The sequence below is a fragment of the Cryptomeria japonica genome, chromosome 5 (genome assembly GCF_030272615.1).
Source record: "Cryptomeria japonica chromosome 5, Sugi_1.0, whole genome shotgun sequence".
In the NCBI taxonomy this organism is placed as follows: Eukaryota; Viridiplantae; Streptophyta; class Pinopsida; order Cupressales; family Cupressaceae; genus Cryptomeria; species Cryptomeria japonica.
Genome location: NC_081409.1, coordinates 104,588,897 through 104,607,610, shown reverse-complemented (window position 1 = coordinate 104,607,610; position 18,714 = coordinate 104,588,897). Strand labels below are relative to the sequence as shown.

General features: G+C 34.6%; 1 protein-coding gene across 7 annotated transcripts in view; it reads right to left on the bottom strand.

The window, feature by feature from the left end:
- Positions 1-16,571, bottom strand: part of LOC131067441 (histone acetyltransferase HAC12) — a 145,223-nt gene extending 128,652 nt beyond the window's left edge. For 3 of the 7 annotated variants that reach the window (XM_058002457.2, XM_058002469.2, XM_058002487.2), the window contains exons 1-3: positions 16,430-16,505; positions 4,014-4,808; positions 1,989-3,856 (exon numbers count right to left, since the gene is read on the bottom strand). In XM_058002457.2, the coding sequence (XP_057858440.2) occupies positions 1,989-3,856; positions 4,014-4,776 (2,631 nt within the window). In that variant the 5' untranslated portion in view covers positions 4,777-4,808; positions 16,430-16,505. Of the gene's footprint in view, positions 1-1,988; positions 3,857-4,013; positions 4,809-13,821; positions 13,911-16,429 lie in introns of those variants that run through there. The other 4 variants (XM_058002495.2, XM_058002465.2, XM_058002477.2 and 1 more) reach the window with 4 other exon arrangements.
- Positions 16,572-18,714: the final 2,143 nt, after the last annotated feature.

Here is an 18,714-nt window from a genome sequence, read left to right as displayed (position 1 = left end):
ATGAGGTGCTAGAACATTGTGGTCATACTTGCAAGAACAGAAAGACTCGCAAGAAGTTGGAGATGACATCAAAAGAGTGTAGAATCCATCACCCAATAGAGAAGAAGATCCAAGATAGTGCAGTCAGTGCATAACAGATATTGATTCAGTAGAGGATGGAATAGTGATAGAAAAAAGCTGGAGGTGGTAATTGAGAACGGCAATGAGAAGAAAATATAGATGAGCCATTGTAGGGATGAGGTGATAGCTTGATTGAGGAAAGTATACCACAAGAGAATGTGATAGAAAAACACTTGGAGGTGGTGGAAAGTGCAAGTGAGACTCTTGTCCTGAAGGAGTGGAGAAGAGTACAGTAGAGACAATTTTGAGGCAAGGAGGTTGGGATGTACCCTAGTTCTTGCTTCTACAACTAAAAACGTGTGAGTAATGTTTTAACTTTTATGAATCCTATCCAAGTGTTGAGGATGAGCTGAGGTTGGCATGCCAACTTAAAGGGTCGTTTTACTATCAAATCTTATTTGCTAGCTCTAAGATAACAAATTTCTTACTTGGAGTATTTGATATAGAAGCAAACTTTGGGATCATTCAATCTTGCATCAACCAAAAATACATGCTTTGTTTTCTTGTTTATTTTTTTTCCTTTTAGCAGATCTCTAAAGTTCTTGTTAGCGTTTGGCTTTGCAGTTATGATAGCATTCTTTGTCAAGCCAAAGAATGCATATTGAGGTGGTGCATGTTTGGTCAAGTTTTCTTTCCCGCGTGAAGATAGAGGTCAATTAATAGTTTGGAGCTTGTGCAACAATGCCTAAAGAGCAATTCATCATCTGGAAGCCATTACATGACACCATTGAGTTTCATTTTTTCATATTTAATGATCTGAGTTTATGCAAAGTTCATTATTCAAAATGTAGTTGTTTTTCTTTACTTGGAGGAAAAGAGGGAAACATCCCGTGACTTGCAATGAAGAAAGTGGCAATCTAGAATCATTCCCAAGGTACAAGTATACACATTCGGTAATTTTGGGACATGTTCATCCTTAGTGAAGATCCATTTCTTGACACCAAACAATTAAGCTTTCTTATGCCTAGGAATTGATGAAAAGAGGTTTAAATTGATAAATATTTCATAATGTCTCCTTTAACATTATAAATATTCTCCCTTGAATAATGTCATAGGTTTCCTTTGGGAATCATCTATGTAAACCAAGAGTTTAGAATCATCTAAGCAACAAAAATGAGAGGTGAAAGGATAGAGATTGGATTGAGAGTTGAGCAAATTAAGGATTCTAGCCAAGAGGCATTCAAGTGAGAATCTAAGTAGTGGAGATTAAAAGTCCTTTGGCATGTCAACGTGGATTTGATCATACATTGCTTGTGGTGCAAGTAAAAGGTTAAATATTTGTGGTATTGTTCATGTTGAAAAACTAGTCAATAACTTGTGTACATTGAGAATGAGTTCCTAGGGAAGTCTATTATATTGGATTGTAAGGCCCTTTAGCCTATAATTGTTATAGGGCTAAAAGGCCTAAATGTAATGCCTAGTGGCCTGATGTAATTATTATGAATAAATAAAGACATCATTTTCTATATGCTATTGATTTGCTATTGTCCACTAATTGGGCGATCCCACGTTACATTTTTGCATTTAGTCTTGAGAATATATAATATTAAATAAAAGCATTTAGATACTTCAAAAAGAAGCACCCTTGTACTGCAACAACACAACCACCATCTCCCCATTACCTCTTCTGCCTGCCCTACCCAGATCCCCCTCAGCCAAAAGAAAAACCTCAGTTAATGTATCACACGGCCAGAACCTTATTATTGATCTAGTCTAGTAAGATTTTGGCCTTAGTTTTTTCAAATCAGTATTGTAAATGTTATCAATCTTGATTGACATATTGATGATAAAATATTCCGACCATTTGCTGAATTAATTACATCAATTGACAAAATAAATATCATACTCACAAGAAGCTGTATACTGACCTGGCCCACCCATTGTTGCAACCCTGTAATGTGCTCTCTGATCTGATCACAGTTGAAAAACTCTATCAGAGAAACAGCTTGAACCTGCTTTACCAGTTGCTCTTGTATCAGGCCATGTTCAGCATGGGGATTCTGTAAGGTATCTTTATTTAATTCATTAATTTTTTTAAAAGGTCCTTGCTGTGAAATCTCAGTCTGTTCTGTATACACCAGTGCAGGCTCTGCTTTGATAGTTTCCAAAGAACTAGAGTTTTTTATATCCAAGTTATGTATTTTCGGCTGACATTTCTGAGTTTTCATCTGGGAAACCCCTTGCATCTCATATGGACTTTCAGCAGATACCAATATACTTTTAGTTTCAACTCTTTTATGTGAACAGGTTGGCAAAGCAGTTTCTATATATTTCTGTTTAAATAGAGGTTGAAGTTCCTCTATTTTGTCATGGATATGATTCACTTCAATAGTCTTTGATATTTTAGTCTTCATCATATTTGAGTCATGTCCATTAGGCAATAAAACTTGAGTTTGTGTTTGATTAAACCCTTCCTTCTGATTTGATATTCCCAAAAATCCAGGTATGCTTCTGATTTCCCGCTCAACCTGCATAGTTTCTTTTACATCTTGCTTAGGAGCATTAGCTGAAAAAGAGATTCCAATCTCAGCCTTCTTTTGTTTCTCTTTTATCTGCCCTTGATCAGCTTGAGGAATCCAAAAAGTAGATTTATTTAATACACAATTTTGTTGGAAAGGTACTTGCTGTGATCTTAATGGATGTTCTACCATCAATGGTAGAGGCTTTACACTGATAGTTTTCAATATGTCAGACTTCATCATGCTTAAGCCATTTCTACTTTGCAGGAAAAGTTGAGTTTGGTTAAATACTTCCATCTCACTTGGATCCCTTTCAACTTTCCATTGAGCACAGCTTGAAGAAGTGGGTCCGATCTTTCTCCGTTTTGTTGGAGTCGGTTTATCAGGTGTCCTGTCACATGCAGAGGTGGCCAGGATAGGCTTCAATGGATAAGACTTCAACGTATGTGATTCCTGTTCATTTGGTTGAGTTTGTGTTTGGGTGAGCCCTTGCATCTCACATGGAATTTTCGCAGATGCCTGTGAACTTCTCACTTCCTGCTGTGAACAGTTTGAAGAGGCGGATTCAATTATGCTTTTAATTGGAGGCTGTTCATCCTGTGTTGTATCAAGCACAGAAACTCTAGAATTTCCCACCAAATTTATTTTAAATCCAACTGAACTGTTAAAGTTTGAAGAAACTGGCACACTATTTATAAACTCTGTTGCTCCAGGGTTTGATAACTGAGTATATCTATTAGAGGATAATTTAGTTCGGACAGGGCCACAAACAGGACAACATTTATCCCTGCATCTTTTATGATGCCCAATAAGAGTCCGGGATGCACTGCAACATGGATAATTACATTGTCTTTCATGGCATGTGGTCATGTGTGCCCATAGCTTGTATTTGACAACATATACACCATTCCGACATTGACATTCTGGAGTTGAACATTTACTAGCATGGTAAAAATATAGCAGCAAATGTTGTCTTCCAACCAATTGCCTTTTCATTTCTGCATTGCTTACACCTGGCTGTAATGCAGGCTGGTTCAGAGGTACACCTCTTCCTTCCTCAGATAATTGCTGTTTTTGTTGATGTTGCTTGCTAGGTAATCCTGGAACATGTATCAAGTTTGTTGATACTAATCTTGAAGAGTCCCCATCAAAACTTGCTGCTGCATGAAAGCTACCACACGATGCAGGACCATGAAAATTTCCAGAATGCATAAGATCAGCTGCATTCATTGCAAAACCATCATCAGCTAATGGACCCAACCCATTGAAGATTGCAGCTGGTATGACACAGCAAAACACATTTAATTTTTATAAGGAAGGGAGAATGAACAAAGTAAGATGCAAGTACTCAAGATAATCATAACTAGTTTTTGGAGAACATACACAAAATTCATTTAGCTTAATCCATTTCAAAGGAAGACACACACAACTTACATTGCATAAGATTTTGTTGTCTCGGCTGACTGAGATTCTGGTGAGATGAATCTTGTAGTTGTAGATTATCACACTCTGAAGCATTTATATAACATGAATTAGATAATTCTGATGTGTGATTCATCAAATGCTTGTTGTCTCCTGCCAGCTGTACTGCACAATTTATGGACCCATGTGATGGATTCTTCAACTGTGTGTTAACAGCTCCCATGGTGCCACATATTTGTTTGCTTATATTGCAATAGTTCCAGTCACCCATTCCAACATAGGATGGTTTCTTTATCCCTACAAACTTTGATTCATAAGACCCAGGCGTTGGAATTACCCCATTACTGATACCATGTGCACGTACTGTAGGCATTAACTGGTCTGTTGTACCCATGGATATGCCTCCAATACCTTGCTGATATTGAAGAGCCTTGCCTTGGTTCCCCGACAATGTTGATAAATTGTAAACAGAATTAGAAAAGGCATTATTATTAAGAACAGGAGCACTAACCATTTTATTGGAGTTACCATCAGCTGTCATAAATATGTTAGAATGTTTATGATCTGACCCATTGCTTTCTGACGACATGCAGTCCATACCAACAGGGTTAGGAACCATAGAGGTCAAAGTAGGAATTGCCATCAAAATATCACCACAAGTAGCTTTCATCACAGAATTCCCAGTTCTTATATTTGCCATACCTGGAGTTTGAGTCATTCTTCCCATGGTTATCATAGAAGCAGAAACATCCTCTTTACCAAAGCCTACAATCATTGATCCACACTAGTTGTGCTCACCTACTTATCCTGGAACAGAAAAAAGAGCCAAAAATACTCATTAGGAAATAGATAAATGGACTTCCTAGTAGTAGGCATGCGCAATTCTATGTATTAATGCTGATTGGGAGCAATAAATATTCTCGTATATGAATACAATCAATGAAACCTCAATGCAACCAAATATAGCCTATAGGAAGCTTCACATTATATGCATTGTAATTCATTTTTTATGAGTAAAGTTACCAAAGACAGGGTGACAAAATTTTAAAGAAATAATAATAATAAACATTGTATAATAGTAATAATACACTTCAGATATTTCTTTGCTATCAAATAATGATGTTTTTGCCAATTGTAAGATAGCATTGGTATACGCACAGTGCTATAATCTTCTAAAATGTCCATCTACAGATATAAATGTAAACAAATAATTCAGACAGGAGGATCATCAATCCGTTAATGTATGACCAAAATAAAGTTCAGAGGACAACAGCACATTCTACTCAACGAATTTTATAGAGGCAAAGTCCAAACACTAATGAGCACCTCAAACTAGATGGTCTCATGCAAATAAAATTGTATATTAACTTCATAGATATAGATTCCAAAAAAAGAAGCCAGGATCACATTGCCTGTGGTACTACTTTCTTTTGCAAGGCAAATAATTAGTAAGGAATGGGTAGAATATTAAGACAGGTTCAGTCTTGAAACCCAAACCAGGAGCACAAAAACAAAAAGAAAAATGTAACACAGAAAATAACACAATATAGATTCATCTTTGACCAACTAAAGCCAATTAAGCTGTGAGTACAATATTGGATATAAGTGTGAGAATAAGGATATGAATAATTAACCAAAGTAATAGTTGATATAGTATAATAGATTACATTTACAGATTCCATGGGAATCCACGTAAGAAACATATATTGAAAAAAGCAACAGTCAAATTGTTCAGGCTAACTAAACAAGCAGCTTCATGTACATCCAACAAAACATACTAATGGATAACCAAGCCAGTTCCTTTGCAAGAACAATATCTCCCTCACCTTCTTGGGAAATCATTCTTGACTTACTGACAATTCTATTTATGAATGTTTTGTCAATTTGATTCCTTCTCAAACACAGACCTGATTAATGCCCCAAAGAGCATGTTATATACCCAACAAAAGCCTTACATTGAGATCTTTCTCAAATCGTTATCACTATGTAGTCATAGGACTAACTACCTTTAAGACGTGCTCATTTTGGATAATGGTAGGCTGCTTTGTATACAATTATTACATTGTTCCACATATTATAGTAGGAAATGTTCATTAAGTTGAAACAGAGCCATACAACTGAGCTTTAACATAATTACTAGCCAAGTTTTCTATAAGAAAAACACATATCATATCAATAAACAAATAACCATGCACTAGACATTTCAAACTGTGGTAAATGGTGTTACTAATGTGCACGTTTCATTATTTGTCCTGTGCACATCATATATTAATTTTCGACACCATATATTCACACAGAATGCAAAACAAGAGCATTCTTTGGGTACCACAGCACTTGAATTATCTTAGTGTAGAACTGGTCAAAGTTGAGTGACTAAAACTTGAGAAAGATTCAACAAGTCAAGATGTAATCAACTCGTCACTTAAAAACTTTGCACATGAAAAATACTTCTTCGTAATATCACAAAAGAAAAATGACTTCCCATGACAAGTCCACAACATGCATAACTACTACCAAACAATCCAATGTGCACTGAAAATAAAATACAAAAATAGGGAAAAGTTTGCAATCCAAAACTTCAATCTATTTGGACTTTACAAGGCTTCGTAAGTGATTTCAACAGAATTAAAGGGCATAATTCAAGAAGCTTAATGACACAAAAACTGCCAAAGCTTAAACATACAAAGACCAAATTTTAAAAATCCATAGACTGCCACTGGATCACCTTATTTTATGAGCCTAACTACAGACCTGTTATAATTGTTGCAAACTATGTGGAAAAGGCTTCTACTCTATAATCCATGTCCAAATTGGCAGAAAGAATATCCGAATTCTGAATACTCACAATCCTGTTTTAAATTTTGGGAAAAAAAAAAAAACTTTGGAACAGCATTCACTATGTCTACAGCTGCTGGGAATGATAAAAGAACATGTCCATTCCCTTGATATTTTGTAACAGCCCACAAAGAAGGCAGAATTTTTAATGACAGCATTGATATATGATAGATTTAAAGGGTTCACAATGCATGGCAATGTGGATAAATACATTTTCTATAATGGTATATGGTAATTTATGTCTGTGCTATAAAGAAATGAGCAATTTGGCTTTGGCATTTTGTAGCTCAAGATTTTCTGACATGGCACAGGAACAACCAACATTGTTGTTTTCCTTCTTAAATTTTCTTGCATTCAGCATAAAAACTAGGAAGCAGTCCCACACCTTTATTCAACTTCAAAATGATGCAGATGAAGAAACACCCTTTCAAAACAATTGTTGAGAGAACTGATACTGCTATGTTGTACCTTTGCCCAGTACTTAATCTGAAACTTGTTGAAACATGATTATATATTTTGTCTGATAAAATAAAGTATTCATTATAGAAACTATATCCTCAAGGATAATGCTTAATCAAACAGTTATGTCTAGACCCAAGTCACTGGGCTGAATTTTATTAAAAGGTTTTCTTTGAAAATAAATCACACACAAAATAGAATATAAATACATTTTTGTATATAGCTTCAAACTTCTAAAACCATAATATAAACTTATAATAAATACACAAATAAAATATAGATAATCAATTATATGAGAATTACTAGTGGTAGCATTATTATTTGTATTATATGAATAACATATACAATCACTAGTCCTTAGTTAACAGGTTCAAAGAAAAACAGCCTTGGCATAAAAATGTGTATTGGAAGCCTTCCCCTCCAGGATATCCAACAATGAACTAGCACGGTGCTACAAGGGCCAATCCAAGCAAGCCTTCAAGTGTCGTCTTTCATAACAAGAGTGGAAATTTCATCGCAGGGTATCTTTTCTTCCTTGGAATGAAATCTAATAATGAGGTGGAATGGCTTGCAGTGATAGAAGGCTGTCAACTGGGGAAGGTGAATGGTTTTCATAATTTAATAATTGAAAGGATCTTGAAGACTATAATTATGGATCTAAAATGCAGGAGATGTAAGAATCTGCAAGCTGAGGTATTACTCTTTAATGCTTGTCAACTTGGCAAAGACATTTGCAATAGCTCTTCACCAATGTGCTAAGAAAAGAGAATAAGGTGGCAGATCTCTTAGGGAATCATGAGATATATATTTAACACATGACTAGTATTTGATTAGATGGTTAGGAAACGTTAGAATGTCTCCATGAGGATTATAGAGTATGAAGTACATGCCTTTTAAATGCCTTTTTGGGAAAGATTCCCAAGGCGACAATGGTTTTGCTTCCTATTCAGCATTTGTTTAAACGGTAGCCCCTCCTATGTGACACACAAGCTTGCACTGCCATTATACTTTAATTTATTCAATTAGGGTTGCCACATTTGTGAAGGATTGTTATTTTGAGCATGCATTCTCATGGTGGATGGCAGTATGTTAGCGATTGTTAAGTGCATGTGTTGGGTTGGGTGTTTCTCTGCCTAGTGTTGATATTTCATTGGCTGTTGCAAATGGTTGGAATGGTGCGGAGCTGTAAGAAGGCTCCTTGGGACCCATTTTTCATGGCTCAATCTACAATTATTGCCTTAAAGCAACTTTTGATGGCTAATACCTAGGAGTTTTGGAAATGCTCAAGGTAGTGTTGGGAGTGGAGAGAATGGAGGATATTTAGTAAAAGGAATAAGGATATAGTTAGAGTAGATTTCTCGGCTCAATTGAATTCTAAGATATTGAACAAAGCCCTAAGAGAGTGGATTTGTAACTTGTTGATGCCAAAGGAGTTATTGGTGTCTCGCATGGTGGTCCTTCCCTCCCCATAGTAGCTTCTATTTGTGGAGGATAGGGTTAGTATGCATAAAGCATAATTGTATGGCTAGGATGAAATGAAAGTATTCCTACAACTTCAAGGGACCCAATCCCATTTAGTTTTTAAGGTTGTTAGTGACTTCATCCCTCAACTAAGAAAGACTATGTGCATTCATGCTACAAAGAGAATGGAATTAGTGCAAGGTGTGAAGTCGTTTGCTAGTGGAGGCATTGTTGGTGTGTCCTAATGGTTATATCTACTACTAAGGTGGACACAGGGAGTGATGATGGAACTTGGGATGTGGTGAAGCCATCGTTTGAGTAGGGTAGCAACATGCATGTAAGGTCATTATTTTGACTTTGCATTCTCATGGTGGATGGCAATTTATTGGGTATTGTTTGATGCAAGTGTTGGGTTAGGTGTTGTTTTCTCTACCCACCGTTGATGTTCATTGACTACTGTGGGTGGTTGGAATGGTATGGGGCCATAGAAAGGTCTAGATCCATATCTCCATGGTTCAATCTCAAATCATCACCTCTTAGCAACATTTGATGGTTCCTACCTAGACCTTGGAAAATGATCAAGGTAGTGTTGGAAGTGGATGGGGGTGCAAGATACTGGTAAAACAAGAAGCAAGAGCATGATTAGCAAAATTCCTTAGCTAGGTTAAATTATAAGTATCGAACAAAGCCCTAAGAGAGTGGACTTGCAACTTGTTCATGCTAGAGAAGATGTCGATGGCTCCTGTGGCAGCGCTTCCCTCCATATCATAACCTCTGTTTGTGAAGGAGGACTGGGTTGGTGTGCAAAAATGCATAAAAGCTTTGTCTTTGTTCATCAGCAAGCTTAGGGCCTATAATACTGCATGTAGAAAACTTGGTTGTCAATCAGCAATAAGTGTGAATTATTAAAAACCATCACAAAAAATACATGTAAAAGTTCAGTATCTTAGCATTTTGAGCTAAAAGACGAATTGCACTTTGACAAACACTGTCAAATCTTAATGACGAAGTTTAAATAGGTTAAAGCATAGATGACACACTCGCCGAAAACTCAGCGAGTGATCCTAATGACGAAGTTTAAATAGGTTAAAGCATAGATGACACACTCACCGAAAACTTGGCGAGTGACAAAAACTCGCCGAGTTTTTGGACCTAGCGAGTAGTAATGACTTCTACTCGCTAGGAAAACTCGCCCACGTTAGCATAACAGCCGAAAACGGCAAAAAATACAGTCATTTTTTGTTTTTCGATATGGTTTTGGGCTGAGAAGGGGAAACTCACTTGGAAGGGCTTGCAAGGTGATTTGGAGTGATTATTGGCTGATTCCAAGTGGATTTGAAGGGGATTTGAAGGCAAAATCAGATTCCCAGGTAAGTTTTTTTTTTTTTTTTCTATGTTTTTTTAAAACAATTTGTTTATTTTTTGTTGCATTTAGATTGATTACAAATGATTCCTAGATAGTCTAAATCATTTCTAAGTTATTTACACAAGATTTAATACAAGTTTTGTTGAATTTTCACAATTTTTTTGAAGAATCTAGTTTTCAAAAAAAAATTCAAACCCTATTTTTTTTTTTTAAAAACTTCGAATGATGTCTAAATTTATTTAAACTAATGTAGATAGTTTGCTTAGTGCTAAATTGTTTAACTAAAATGTTAATTTTTTTTTTCACTTTGTATGTGTAAGTTAAGTAAGCATTAATCATGGCAAGGGAGCAATGGCCACTAGATCCATGCCCATCTGGATATATAGGCACTCGTCCTAGAGGTGCTAGAGATGGGGCATGGAGGTATGCCTATGAGGGACCCGATCCTAGGTCAATTATATGCATAAAGTGTGAGAGAATACTTCATGGAGGCATCAACCGCCTCAAATACCACCTTGCAGGAATAGATAGGCATGATGCTAGAGCATGCCCTATGACCAGTGAAGAAATAAAAAGACAAATGAATGCCCTACTTGCAGCTGGGGAAGAGAAGAAATTGCAAAGGGAGAGCGCAAAGCGAGCCATGAGATCAGCCATAGCTGAATCTCAATGTGTTTCTATTGACCTTGAAGAGGAAGAAGAAGCACTTGAGGGCATAGTGGGCTCTCGGCGTGGCCCACGTATCCGCAAACCCACCATCACCTCGCCCATTGCTTCTGCTTCCTATAATAGAGTACTTGGCACTGTTCCACTTCCATCACAACGATCAAGGTCGATAGGTGATTATTTTGTGCCCAGGAACACACCTGGAGCACAACCATCATTAGAGGCCACTGGATGGAATAAGGAGGTACATGAGAAAACTGACATTGCAGTTGCTGATTTTTGGTACTTCAACAACATTGCATTCAATGTGGCAGAGAATGCTTATTGGCTGAATTTGGTGACTGCTATGACAGTTTCAGGAAAGGGGTACAAGGCCCCTTCTCGCAGGGATTTGAGTGGGAGGTTAGTAAATTACTACATAGTCCACTTGATTTCATTTTTAATTATTTTTTAGATTTCTTGTTTATTAAATCAAAATTGTGTACTAAGACCTAATTTCACTTTCCACTTACAGGTTGCTCACAAATGCAGTTGCTAGGGCAAGAGAAGTGATGGGGGATCAAAAAATTGAATGGGCAAATTATGGTTGCACTATTCTTTCTGATGGGTGGACAGATGGCAAGAACAGCACCATCATCAATTTTTTGGTCGCTTGCAAGGACAATGTAGTGTTCTTGAAATATGTTGATGCCTCCAGCAAGGTGAAAAATGTAGAAACATTGGCTGGAATGTTGGAGCATGTCATCATGGAGGTGGGGGTAGAGAATGTGGTGCAAATCATCACAGATAATGCAGCAGCATATGTGTCAGCAGGTAGAATCCTTTTGAATTATCATCTTTAGGCATTAGCAATATTTTCATTTGTTGTGGGCTTTGTTTTACTTGGTTGCATATTTCTTAAGAATAAATTCTTCTTTTGCAAGAAGAATCCTCCAAGAGAGGCACCCCACTCTTTTTTGGACACCTTGTGCAGCACATGTCCTTGACCTTCTTTTGGAGGACATAGGAAAACTTGAGTGGGTGACTCTAGTTGTAGAAGATGCAAGGAGGATCACCAAATATATTTACAATCACCCTTGGGTCCTAAATTTGATGAGACAACACACCCAAGGGAAAGATTTGGTGAGAGTTGGTGTCACAAGGTTTGCAACGATTTTCTTGACGTTGCAAAGCATTCTTTCTGCATTGACTTCTTTGAAACAAATGTTTGTGAGTGGAGAATGGCTTAACTCACCTTATTCAAAGAAGCCTGAAGGAGAGGTTGTCGCATGCATTCCACTGCATAGTCTTCGACAGCCAATTTGCACAAAGGGCTGCAGAGATTGTGAAGGTTGTTACTAACTTACTTCAAAACTTTAATTTTTAAATTTTAGTTATTCTTGATTCAAGTCTCTCATTACTAATTTGTAACTTCATTATTTAAATTTTGATCTTTTTGCAATTTGTATTTTTCAATTGTAGGTGTCAGAGCCCTTGGTTCGAGTTCTTCGCTTGGTGGATGGGGATAAAACCCCAATGGGATATCTTTATGAGGCCATGGATAGGGCCAAGGAGTCTATCAAAAATTACTACAAGGGGGATAGGCTCAAATTTGATCCCATTTGGGAAATTGTTGATAGGAGGTGGAACAATCAGCTCCACCAACCCATTCATGCAGCAGGCTACTTCCTCAACCCTCGTTTTAGGTTCGGGGGTTCTTACTCAGATTCGAATGGAGAAGTCATGGAGGGCCTCAATACATGCATTGAGAGGATGGTACCTGATGTTGAGGAGGGAGACCTCATTGTGAGTGAGCTCCAAAATTATGAGGGAGGGAGGGGTAAGCTATTCTCTTCAGAGTTGGCTAGGAGAGGAAGAACCACTCAAACCCCAGGTATAACATTTGCCATTTGGATTTTGGGATCTAAAGACTAAAATGATTGATAAATTATGTTTTCTCTTTTCTCTTTGCTTACTAACTTTTCCATTTTATTTATTTTGCAAATGCTTGGTGGCAAAATTGGGGTGGAAACACCCCACATCTCAAAAACTTTGCCCTCAGAGTCTTATGTCAGCCTTGCAGTTCATCCAATTGTGAGCACAATTGGAGCTTGTTTGAAGCAATCCACACAAAGAAGAGGAGCAAGTTAGCGCAGAAACGGCTCAATGACCTTGTCTACGTGCAATATAATCTTCGATTATGCGTAAGGAAGGTAGAGGAACTAGAAGGTGGTCCAATTGACTTGGATGATAGAGATCCTTACAGTGATTGGACATCACAGGAGCAGCCTCCATTGTTTTCCGACACTGACATCACTGATTTGGAGAGGCAGGCTATGGAGGAGGGGGGTGGATTTGGTTTCAGGCTGGATGACATTGAGGAGGATGAGGATGAGGATGAGGATGAAGATTCATTGCCAATGCCAGAGGCAGGTGGAGACATAGCTTCATCCAGGATGGAGGATGAGTCTCAATCAACCATACCAAGCGAGGAGGCACAGTCACGCCCAGTCCCACAGCAGACTTATATGACTAGACAATCTAGACCCTCTAGTTCTACCTCTCCCCAAGCTTTTGCTAGAGCTGGGAAGAGGAAGTTGTAATTGTAATTTGTAATGATGTATTTACTTTTGTTTTTACAAAAACTATTTAGTAATTTACTATTTTGCTTCCAGGCTTCCAGCCATCAGCATTCCTCATGAGGATGCGATTTTGTAGACACTTTGCATTTAAATATATCTAGAATCAGCTTGTTTCTTTTGTGTTATCATTTATTGACTCATTGGATGCATCTTCTCATTAAATTTTACAAAAAAAATGCATTTTTTACTAGGTTTAAGTGTGTTTTTAAGTTGTCGAGTTTTTCGCCGAGTTTTTTTCCCAGGGGCTTGGCGAGTCGAGCCGAGTCGCGAGTAGTTCAACTATGGGTTAAAGTTTCTTTCATCAATGAACTGAACAGTAGCAAACATCCAAACTTGCGTGGTGCACACTTAAAAATTTTCATTTCAAGTGCGACATAGAACTATTCACAGATAATTGTCTACATAGAAATACCTTCAAAGCAACCTATTTAAGTAAACCTTTTTCCCAAAGCTTTGCAAAATCAGATGATGATTGCCATCCAAGCCACAGAAAACTGCAGCAATTGTTCTCTGAAGCAAACAAACAGGAAAGTCAACTATATGTCATAAAACTTTAGTGATGAGCATAAACATAAGTAACTCTTCCCTAAAAATCCAACATCATAACAGTTAAAGATGGATAAGTTGAAAATTGAAAGTAAAAACGTGAACTCGTTTTCAATCATTCTTAGACTCAAACAAAAATAAATAAATAACATGCAAAAGGATTCAAAGCCGAAGAGACAACCTATATTAATGCCAGTCTTTCACATACTTATAACAAACATATAGGTCACCTAATAAGGTAACTGGTTTTGAGGGTAAAAACACATAACAAGTAACAACAGTTGAGTATGAAGAACGCATGCAACGAACTTTAGATAGACCTAGAATGAACAAACGCTGTAATGCCCACATACATGACCTAACTGACAGATTATTTTGATTGGAGCAGTGTATTGTCAGTTTCTCTCTATATTAAAAGGATCACCGTCCATTGATGTTAGAAGAGGCTTGAAGGAAGTAATCCAACTAGCCCGATTCATATTAAGAGAGGTTTAAAGTGGGTAATCTGCTGCCTCCTTATACTGAAATTATAGAAAGAAATAGAATTATTTTGTTGTTTCTCCTGAATCTGATTAATTCCAAACTATAAATAAACCTTGTATTAAAGCTTAAATAAATCTCATACAATATTTGTAAAAAATCAGCACCGAAATGCTATATGCCACTCGCAAATCAACAGTTGGCCATCGATTTGGGGAGGGGTTTGTTGTGGTAATACCCTGCTCCAATCTAAACACGAAATCCACAAAATAAAGGTTTATGTTGTTGCTTTCCCAAATCTGATTAAATTGACACCATGTAAATAACCTTGTATTGAAGTTTCAATAACTAGTACACAGTAGTTCAAAAGGTTTTGGCACCGAAACAACAAATTCAACATTCAAATCAACAATCAGGCAAAGATATCTGGAGAAATTCAAAAGAAAAGTATTCTGTTCCCTCGTACTGAAATTCACAAGAGAAAAATGTTTAAGCTACCGCTTTCAAACATTCTCTTAAATTAAAAGGTTTAAATGATCTTCTTTGAAATACAGTTCACAAAAAGAATACCAACTGCAACAGCAAGTTGACGGAAATGGCATTTCATTGCAAAGCCTGAAAATAGTACATTCAACACAAGGACATTAAAATTAATATTCACAATGAAAAGAATGATTGTCTGCACTAAAAGATGGCAAGCTTCCCTGCAGGAAGAAGTTGCTTTCAAGAAAATGCTAATTTTTAATGATTCTTGCTCAAAACCATTTAAGCATTGATTTTTCTAAGTAACAATTACTGTGTACACGAAAATGCACGTGCAATTGAACCAATGATCTTCTGTACTAATATTTGGCAAGCTACCCTACAGGAAGAAGAGGCTTTGGAGGATACTGTTACTAATTAGCAACTCCTAGATAGAACTAATTTTTCCCATAATCAAGTTGATCTCAAAACTGGTTTCTAACTCCAAAAACTATTTGTCCAAGCAAGGGTCATTCCATCCATACTCTGAGCATGAGGAATGAATCCAACAGCTCCTTCTCACACAATTGGTGGGCCAAATGGTTGCCTTGAGTCCTAATTACACAGTGGAGGTACCATACAGCAGCTATCCCAGGATTTGATTAGAAATTATATTCAATTTCACAAAATATTTTTTAGAGTTTCAATTAAAAAATTATGATGAACAACTGTTGTAATGACACATGTTCGGTAATTTAAAAGTTGAACTGTTCTCTATTGGGCTAAGAAATATTCCAATATTTTATAATTCAGACGGATCAAGAATCGCTGATTTTACAAATAAAGAAAATTAATTGGGTTTCCAGTGCAATTACTATTATTAGCTTGGCCATGCTCCTGCAAATAGCAAAACTTTTGTTAATTGGCTACTTTTTCAGTTCTTTTGTCAAAAAAATATGGCTAATTTGAAAAGTCATCTGCCTCCTAAAATTGTCCAGTTGCCCCTAACTGAAAATTTTGCTTAAGGTTTCATCCACTGGCCATTCCTTACGTACCAAAACGAAAGGGTTTTCAATTCCCTGAGTCTCCAGGCAATCGCTGAATCTAAATAACTGGCATTCAAATCCATTTTCACTGGAGAATTCATATTCATGTCAATAGATTATCCTTAATATAATTATATGTATTCAAAAATGTTCTTATCGAAGCATTGAAACAAATCTCTCTCCTAAAAAATTCTTAATGTGATCTTATAGGCCGTATCAAGCCCTGTTATTAATTGAACCCTCAAGAAACTCTTCTGTAACAAAAATATTATTTCCATAAAACTGAAGCAAGGCTTTTTAACAGGATTGTGGGCAGAAAATTACAAATTCATAAACCCTAAAAGACAAATCCTAAACCCTGATTGCATTTACAGAACTATTTTATCTCCCTCCAAAACGAAAGAGCCGTTAAATTTAGAGCTATGGAGAAAAGTAAATATTCATAAATTATAGCAAGAGAATATATAAAATGGAAAATATACACACAGTTACATTTTATGTTGAAAACTTTTTACTTTGCGGTAGCTTCCAGCCCCGAGGTAAAAGCTACAGCGCATTCTTTATGACTGGAAAGTAATGAAGTGTCAAAAAAAATTAATAAAAATTCTTATTTATAAATGAAAAACTGTATGTATATATTTAGAAAATTTTCAGAAAGATAATACCTAAACTGTGTATATATCTTTCATTAATTTTTGTATAAATCTATTATTAGAAATATTTAGTTTAATTACAAGTTTTCTATTTAGCTATGTCAATATAGTCATATTAAAGTATATTTGTTGGAGTTTTATAATAAAAAAATTATATTCAATCTTTAAAAAATTTATCAATATACATTTTAAATTATTTATTAGTTATTATTTACATGATATAAAATATAAAAAAATAAAGTAAATAAAATGAATTCTGGACAACAAATCAATACAAATATTTCATAAAAATTATATATATATATATATATATATATTATATATATATATATATATATATATATATATATATATATATATATATATATATATTACATAGGTAAAAATAGAAAAAAATAATTATACTCATGTAATTTCCACAATCTATTGTATTAGATTTATCCACTTTTGGTCTAAACTGTCTGTGAAACCTTTTCATCAAAGAAAACAAAGATGGTAATAGATTTTCAATTAAAAATTACCAAAAACTATCTATCTCCATAATATAGAGGTCAAAATAAGATAAATACAACCAATTTAGATAAAATGAGACAAATAAGTGACATTGGGTTTTCAATTATGTGGAAAAAACAAAGGTGGCAATAGATTTTAAATTCGTTGTAATTTAAATATAATAAAATATGTATAAAAGTATAATTAGTTTTAAACATATTAATTCAATAAAAGAAAAATGTAACTAAAAATAACAAATCAATTTATTTTATTATAACATAACTTAATGTTTGCATAAGTAGATATTGATTCTTCATCTATGAGTCTAATATTAGTTAATGAATAGAACAATTACAATAGGAAAAAACTAAATCCCTTGATGAGTTAATAGAATTCTCAATGGATGGAATGTCCTTAAATGTGATTGGAAAAGCTTTTCAATTAGAAGAGTTGGATGAGTGGAATGAAGATGTTGAGGAATGTTATTTTGAAGAAGAGTAAATTATCGATAATAATAATAGGAGAGTGGAAGGGTATAAAAATTCAAAGAAAGAAGAGAAGAAAAAGGACATAATAAATTATTTTTTACTTTTAATTGTTTACATATCAATTGTTTGAATTAATGTGGTTTCTTATTTAATTTATTTGTATTTTTTAATTGGTTCATATATATATGTGTGTGTGTGTGTGTGTTAGAAGATGAACTAATTTGCATTCCAAAATAAAAATAGTAAAGGTTGCTTGTATATTTAACTTTTACTCTTTAATTTATTCTAAAACTATGATTGATACTTGTTTTAAAATGAATATTTTATTTTATTTGTATTTTTTAATTGGTTCGAATATATATATATAGCTTGTATATTTAACTTTTACTCTTTAATTTATTCTAAAACTATGATTGATACTTGTTTCAAAATGAATATTTTATTTTGTTTGTATTAGATAATCATTATAAATTAATTAATTATTCAAAAATCAAATAATGAATATTTTATGAATTTACATATATTTCTACTATATAGTTGCCACTAAAATTAATTATTTTGGATTTCCTAAAAATCCGCTTATAACAGCTAAATTGTATTTAGCCAATAAGAATAATTTTTCATAATTTATAATGTTAAAAATTGTACAATTAGAATTAGGTAAATAAAAAGATTGAAAAAATTAAAAGTTAAAATTTGTTTGTGATTGGTTCAAATGAATTTTTTTAATAACTAATAATAAATGATAAACTATTTTTCTTTTAAACTATTTATTGTGCAATTAAATGTAAAAGTCTTGGTTGTTTTATGTTTTATTGTGTGTTGTATATTTGATTAAAAATATTTTTTTCAAGTGAAATGATAATAAAATGTAATTTTATTTCTTAAATATTCAACTTAAAATAAATAAAATACTCTTTTTAAACATAAAAGTTTTGGTTGTTTATGTTTTATTGTATAATCTATATTTGATTATGACTATATTCTTTTAAGTAAGATGATTTAGACTATATTCTTTTAAGTGAGATGATAATGAAGTGGAATTTATATTTATTAGTATTGTTTTCTAAAGTTTTCTAGTATATCATTTTAATTTTAATTTATCTTGTTTTAGAAGTCAAGTGTTAATGATTTATAA